We start from the raw sequence: 7536 nt of genomic DNA on the forward strand, positions 1-7536 counted from the left end.
TATTTTTTGTTGATTTCAAGTTGAATTCACGTTAGTTGACAACGCAACCAGTCCACGTCAGTCCACGCCAGGCAGGCCACACAAGAAACCTAAACTAGTCTATAGCTTTTCTAGTGAGACAGGGCCATCTAGTGGTGTAGCCTAGAAATGACGCCATGTCTCACATGTCGTTTGGTTAAATTGGGTGCAGCTTCCAGCTTCAGCACTAACTTTCAATGGAGAAATGAAAGTGGAAACAACCGCTTAAGATTCGATTCCCAGGAATGACACTGAAAACACGGAACCGGTTGTTTCACCCATTATAAAACGTGTCGAGACGTAAAATCTCCTGTATCGGAGAAAAGGGACAGGCAGTGGTCATCAGAGAGCAGAACACCTTGCTGTTTATTTAAGTTTTAAATACTAAATAATAATACACCATGAATAACACTCTAAACCAACATTATGAGGAGAAGGTGCGTCCCTGTATAGACCTTATCGACTCCCTGCGCTCCCTTGGTGTGGAGAAGGACCTTGCGCTGCCTGCCATCGCCGTGATAGGGGACCAGAGTTCGGGAAAGAGCTCAGTGCTGGAGGCGCTGTCTGGGGTGGCTTTGCCAAGGGGGAGTGGTGAGTGATAATTTATCAAACTGAGATAACAATTATTTATCATCTATCAATGTCTCAGAGAGGTTTAACAAGTGAGCCTGTATTGATTTGGTTATCATTTGATCTCTTAATTTATTATGTTAAAGGGGAAGTTCACCCATTTTATATGCAGCCTTATTTTCACTCTTTCTGTGATTGTAATTGATTCCCAAAAGTTTTTTTTGTATTATATAAATATATATATTTTTTTCCATTACATTGAATTAGTCTTCCCATTTTGCTGAGTCATCACTTGCCAATGACTGTATTGCAATATGCAAATATGTCTAACTCATATTTTTTGTGCCGAGACATCATTCAGAATTGGTTTGGAGCGTTTTCTAACATGCTTTCGATACATTTTCATTATGCATTATGGTCAATGATGACTCAGCAAAATGTGACTACCAATTTTCTATAAAACAAGATGTGAAATGTTTTTGGGGATCAACTACAAGCACAAAGATGGAATATTTCACAATTTAATTTGATTGTACTGGGAAAATGTTGTATATGGACTGTTTTGTCCGTGTTTCTAACAGTTTAATTTAATCTCTTTCACGCTTTCTAACAACTCTGACAGGTATTGTAACACGATGCCCTCTCGAGCTGAAGATGAAGAGGAAGAGAGAAGGAGAAGAATGGCACGGAAAAATCAGCTACCAAGACCATGAGGAGGAGATTGAGGACCCCTCTGATGTGGAGAAGAAAATTCGTGAAGGTGTGGTCATTGGTCTGCTGATCATGGCAAAGATGAAAGTCTCTAAAGTCTAAACTATGTTCTCTACTCCATAAGACATCACACCCATAAGTATTAAATGCCAATAAAAAGATAACTTGATCCACTTTACTATTGTGCTGTTGGAACCCTGGTGGTTTCTAGCAACAGTGTTCTGTATTCTTATTCCTCCCTCCAGCCCAGGACGAAATGGCAGGTGTGGGGGTGGGTATCAGTGATGACCTCATCAGCCTAGAGATTGGCTCCCCTGACGTCCCAGACCTCACACTCATCGACCTGCCAGGCATCGCCCGGGTAGCTGTCAAGGGTCAACCTGAGAACATTGGTGAACAGGTACATCTTTCCACCCCACCCCCAATGTTAGTGGGAAAACACTGTGCATCTTTAACCCAGAAACCAAGTCCCCCCACAACATGTTATGTATAATATTTGACATTTCCAGATTAAGAGATTGATACGGAAGTTCATCACAAAGCAAGAAACAATCAACTTGGTGGTTGTGCCATGCAACGTTGACATTGCAACCACAGAGGCTTTGAAGATGGCACAAGAGGTGGACCCTGAAGGGGAAAGGACATTAGGTATTCCCCCTTTTATTATTTATTAAACTATTATGGACCATGTTGACTTGTGTTGACTTTAATGAGTGAGACTTGTGTGTGTTTCCCATTGAACAGGCATCCTGACCAAGCCTGACCTGGTAGACAAAGGCACAGAGGAGACGGTGGTGGACATAGTTCATAATGAGGTTATCCACCTAACTAAGGGCTACATGATAGTCAAGTGCAGGGGCCAGAAGGAGATCATGGAGCGAGTCTCACTGACCGAGGCCACAGAGAGGGAGAAGGCTTTCTTCAAAGAGCACGCTCATCTCAGGTTGGTCCTCTGGGTTGAAGTGTGCCTTAGATTTTAAAAGCTGTTTTGGAAAGCATGAAGCAAATTTGATCCAATGCCCATTTTTCATCACTCATAAAGTGTGTTAGTTTTTAATTGAATTGTGTACCTGTGTGGTAACCAAACTATTTGGTATGTTGTGAAAAACTGTTTTTTCTAACCTTTCTGCAGCACACTTTATGATGAGGGCCATGCCACCATCCCTAAACTGGCAGAGAAATTAACTCTTGAACTAGTGCATCATATTGAGGTCAATTCCTCTTCCATTACATTTCACTGCACAAAATCCTATACATTTGTTACTGAGTGACTGTTGCCATAAGCCATGACTCTGCGTTGTGCCCTTTAGAAATCCCTGCCTCGTCTAGAAGAGCAGATTGAGGCAAAGCTGGCAGAGACACATGCCGAGCTGGAAAGATATGGTACCGGACCCCCTGAGGACTCGGCGGAAAGGATGTACTTCCTGATTGATGTGAGTCCCCCAGCCTGCAACAGATGATTTAGTTACCCTCTCCTTCACTCAGCTCTGGCCTTGACCCAAACTCACAACAGCCATGTTTGTCTTTGTTAGCAAAACTTATCAATTCAGGAAAGCATTTGAAAGTTGTTGAAATCTTATCCATAGCTGTTTCTCTTTACACATCTACACATTTATCCCTCCCAAGTATCTAATAACGTATTTTTCTGTGTCTCAGAAAGTGACTGCGTTCACCCAGGATGCCATCAACCTGAGCACTGGGGAGGAGCTGAAAAGCGGAGTTCGTCTCAATGTCTTTTCCACACTCAGACAAGAGTTTGGGAAATGGAAGTTACACCTGGATCGCTCTGGAGAAAACTGTGAGTTCACCATTATCATGCTCCGATGCACCCATCAAAAACGATGGCTTATTTCAGCGAGCTAGATAACAAAGAATTGCTATTTGAATTGAGATTGATGTACAGAATTTTTACTTGACATGGAAGGCTCACACACTTGCTTATTTAGTGTAATGCAACATAATGACATCCTTTTGTATATTGCAGTTAACCAGAGGATCGAGGGAGAAGTGGCTGATTATGAGAAGCGGTACCGTGGAAGGGAGCTCCCAGGGTTCATCAACTACAAGACCTTTGAGGTGATGGTGAAAGACCAGATTAAACAACTCGAGGAACCAGCAGTTAAGAAGCTGAAGGAGATTTCAGGTATAGTAAATGTTTGATCATTTTATTTTTTTACATATACTGAAACCCAGTTTGTGACTTTATTTAATATGGGGGCCCTATTTGCCAAAATATGAAGCCAAGATGATTTATGTATATTTTCCATCCAAGAATGTAATCTATCTTTGAGTCCTGTGTCAGAGTGATGTTATGGTGTTTCTTCCCTTCTCTAGATGCCGTTAGGAAGGTGTTCTTGCAGCTGGCTCAGAGCAGCTTCACTGGATTTCCTAACCTCCTGAAATCAGCGAAGGTATATCTCACACCATGCAATATTAATGTCACCATTTATCCCTGATATTCCCACAGTTGGTCATCGACCTGTATGTGAATGAGATGGCTGACATGCACCAACTACATTTATCTCCTGTTGAATGACTGAGTTGTGTTTTGTTTCAACTACAGACAAAGATTGAGGCCATTAAGCAGGTGAATGAGTCTACAGCTGAGTCCATGTTGAGGACTCAGTTCAAGATGGAGCTGATAGTGTACACACAGGACAGCACCTACAGCCACAGTCTGAGTGAGAGGAAGAGGGAGGAGGAGGAGGAGGAGGAGGAAGACGACCGACCCTTTCCGACCGTTAAGATAAGGAGTACGATCTTTAGCACAGACAACCATGCCACCCTACAGGAGATGATGCTGCACCTCAAGTCCTATTACAGGGTAAGTACTGTGTAAATCACCATCTTAGATGCTGGCCTAACACCCTAAACAAGAACCTACCTGTATTTCCACTAGCTCTTCAGACTAGGGATAAGAGGGCACTAACTCAGAGATTGAATGGAACTGCTGACTCTTAAACTCATTTCTTCACCAATTCCCTGAAAGCTAGATTATATTGTTGCATGTAAATGTGCTATAACATTATACAATTCAGAGTGTGTGTGAACCAACCATTGTTAGGGGGGTAAAACTTGAATTGGAAAAAAGTGATGTTAGATCACTATATCTATCGATGTCTGTCATTTTAATAATAGGTGTTTTGTCTTGTCTGTCTCTTTATCTTTGCCAGATTGCCAATCAGCGTCTGGCTGATCAGATTCCAATGGTGATCCGCTACCTGGTTCTGCAGGAGTTTGCTTCCCAGCTGCAGAGGGAGATGCTTCAGACTCTGCAGGAGAAGGACAACATCGAGCAGCTGCTGAAAGAGGACTTCGACATCGGCAGCAAGAGGGCTGCACTGCAGAACAAGCTCAAACGTCTGATGAAGGCACGCAGCTACCTAGTGGAGTTCTAGTATGGACAGCTGCTTGTTAACATTTAGGATGGTCTTGACTAATGCCAGATTGGTTGATCAATGGAAGTAGACCTACGGGTGTGTTGCAGTGGGGTTTGGGGTAGATTCTGTGATCTCAGTTCAATGCATAGTAAATGTAATATAAAAGTTACTCTGCAATCAAGTTCTTTGTTATCCTTTTTTGTTGATAATATTAAACTCAAATGCCTGATGAACGCAAGCAGCTATCCTACCAGGTGGAGTGGGAACCTGCCTGATAACATTTGGGAACAGAGAAGGAAGTGCAATCATTTTATTGATAGGCAATGTATAACTTGTGGTTTATATTTCTGCTAACATACTTTTTTGTTATGGTGTCTCCTTTTATCATGTCTGGATGGTGGGCCTGTGGACCACTGAGCATCAACTAATGGTCTCACAGTTTGGGTTTATCTATGTTAAACCAAGTTGTATATTTTTATAATTTCTTTAAAAACATTTAAGCCAAATTAAAAATGTGTGAAAAAAAAGACATGTTGAACTGTCAAATTTTATTGCACTCTATATGAGACCTCTCAATCTGAAGTAGAAATTCTCTGGTGAAACAGGTTCATCTACTGGTCTAGCCTAGGAATGACGCCATGACTCACCCGTCGCACTAAATTTCAATAAAGAAATGAAAGTGAAACATACCGTGTAAGATTCGATTCCCAGGAATGACAACGGCTGTTTTGTACCCATTAAAGGAAAATGAGTCGAGTGCTGAGGAGTGTTTCTGTCTGTAATAAAGCCCTTTTGTGCAGAAAAACACCTTCTGATTGACTGGGCCTGGCTTCCCAGTGGGTGGAGGCCCTCCCAAGGTTGCACCCCTTCCCAGTACATTTTCAAAATTAGTCCCTGGCTGTCATCAAATCAAAGTTTATTGGTCACATGCCCTGAATACAGGAAGTAAACGTTGTAGCGAAATGCTCTCCTCAAAACTGCAATACACATGTACAGTACCAGACAAAAGTTTGAATACACCTACTCATTCAAGGCTTTTCTTTATTTGTACTATTTTCTACATTGTAGAATAATAGTGAAAAGGTCATAACTATGAAATAACAAATATGAAATCATGTAGTAACCAAACAACTGTTAAACATATTAAAATATATTTTATATTTGAGATTCTTCAAAGTAGCCACCCTTTGCTTTGATGACAGCTTTGCACACTCTTGGCATTCTCTCAACCAGCTTCAAGAGCTCTTCACTTGGAATGCATTTCAATTAACAGGTGTGCAATGTTAACTTAATTTGTGAAAATGTTTTCTTTCTTGGAGCCAATCAGTTGTGTTGTGACAAGGTAGGGCTGGTATACGGAAGATAGCCCTATTTGGTAAAAGACCAAGTCTCCATTTTGGCAAAAACAGCTCAAATAAGCAAAGAGAAACGTCAGTCCATCATTAGTTTAAGACATGAAGGTCAGTCAATATGGAACATTTCAAGAACTTTTAAAGTTTCTTCAAGTGCAGTCGCAAAACCCATCAAACGCTATGATGTAACTGGCTCTCATGAGGACCGCCACAGGAAAGGTAGACCCAGAGTTACCTCTGCTGCAGAGGATAAATTCATTAGAGTTACCAGCCTCAGATTGCAGCCCAAATAAATGCTTCACAGAGTTCAAGTAACAGACAAATCTCAACATCAACTGTTCAGAGGAGACTGCGTGAATCAGGCCTTCATGGTCAAATTGCTGCACTACTAAAGGACAGCAATAAGAAGAAGACACTTGATTCGGCCAAGAAACACGAGCAATGGACATTAGACCGGTGTAAATCTGTCCTTTGGTCTGCTGAGTCCAAATGAGAGATTTTTGGTTCCAACCTCTGTCTTTGTGAGATGCAGAGTAGGTGAATGGATGATCTGCGCATCTGTGGTTCCCACCGTGAAGCATGGAGGTATCAGGAATCAAGGTAAGACCCAGAACCAGACCGTGTCTAAGTAACAACGTTTATTACAGCAACAGGGGCAAAGGAACAGGACGGCAGGCAGGCTCAGGGTCAGGTCAGGCAGAGGTCGGTAATCCAGAAGTGGGGCAAAGAAAAAGCCACATCTCAGACTGTCCAATAAAAAGAAAATATTAAGATGGGCAAAAGAACACAGACACTGGACAGAGGAACTCTGCCTAGAAGGCCAGCATCCAGGAGTCGCATCTTCACTGTTGACGTTGAGACTGGTGTTTTGCGGGTACTATTTAATGAAGCTGCCAGTTGAGGACTTGTGAGGCATCTGTTTCTCAAACTAGACACTCTAATGTACTTGTCCTCTTTCTCAGTTGTGCACCGGGGCCTCCCACTCCTCTTTCTATTCTGGTTAGAGACAGTTAGCGCTGTTCTGTGAAGGGAGTAGTACACAGCGTTGTACGAGATCATCCGTTTCTTGGCAATTTCCTGCATGGAATAGCCTTCATTTCTCAGAACAAGAATAGACTGATGAGTTTCAGAAGAAAGTTCTTTGTTTCTGGCCATTTTGAGCCTGTAATCGAACCCACAAATGCTGATGCTCCAGATACTCAACTAGTCTAAAGAAGGCCAGTTTTATTGCTTCTTTATTCAGAACAACAGTTTTCAGCTGTGCTAACATAATTGCAAAAGTGTTTTCTAATGATCAATTAGCCTTGTAAAATTGTAAACTTGGATTAGCTAACACAACGTGTCATTGGAACACAGGAGGGATGGTTGCTGATAATGGACCTCTGTACGCCTATGTAGATATTCCATTAAAAATCAGCTGTTTCCAGCTACAATAGTCATTTACAACATTAACAATCTCTACACTGTATTTCTGATCAATTTGATGTTATTTTAATGGGCAAAAA

The 7536-nt window shown here is 41.7% G+C and overlaps 1 protein-coding gene across 1 annotated transcript; it reads left to right on the forward strand.

The window, feature by feature from the left end:
- Nucleotides 1-293: 293 nt before the first annotated feature.
- On the forward strand, nt 294-5198 carry LOC120059924 (interferon-induced GTP-binding protein Mx3). Its single transcript, XM_039009004.1, has 12 exons — nt 294-609; nt 1211-1348; nt 1545-1699; nt 1809-1947; nt 2044-2242; nt 2432-2510; nt 2610-2732; nt 2956-3097; nt 3284-3442; nt 3634-3710; nt 3863-4123; nt 4473-5198. The coding sequence occupies exons 1-12, from the start codon at nt 420-422 to the stop codon at nt 4695-4697; spliced, it is 1887 nt and encodes a 628-aa protein (XP_038864932.1). The 5' UTR covers nt 294-419; the 3' UTR covers nt 4698-5198.
- The last annotated feature ends 2338 nt before the right edge of the window (nt 5199-7536 follow it).

This window comes from Salvelinus namaycush, chromosome 2 (genome assembly GCF_016432855.1).
Source record: "Salvelinus namaycush isolate Seneca chromosome 2, SaNama_1.0, whole genome shotgun sequence".
NCBI lineage: Eukaryota > Metazoa > Chordata > Actinopteri > Salmoniformes > Salmonidae > Salvelinus > Salvelinus namaycush.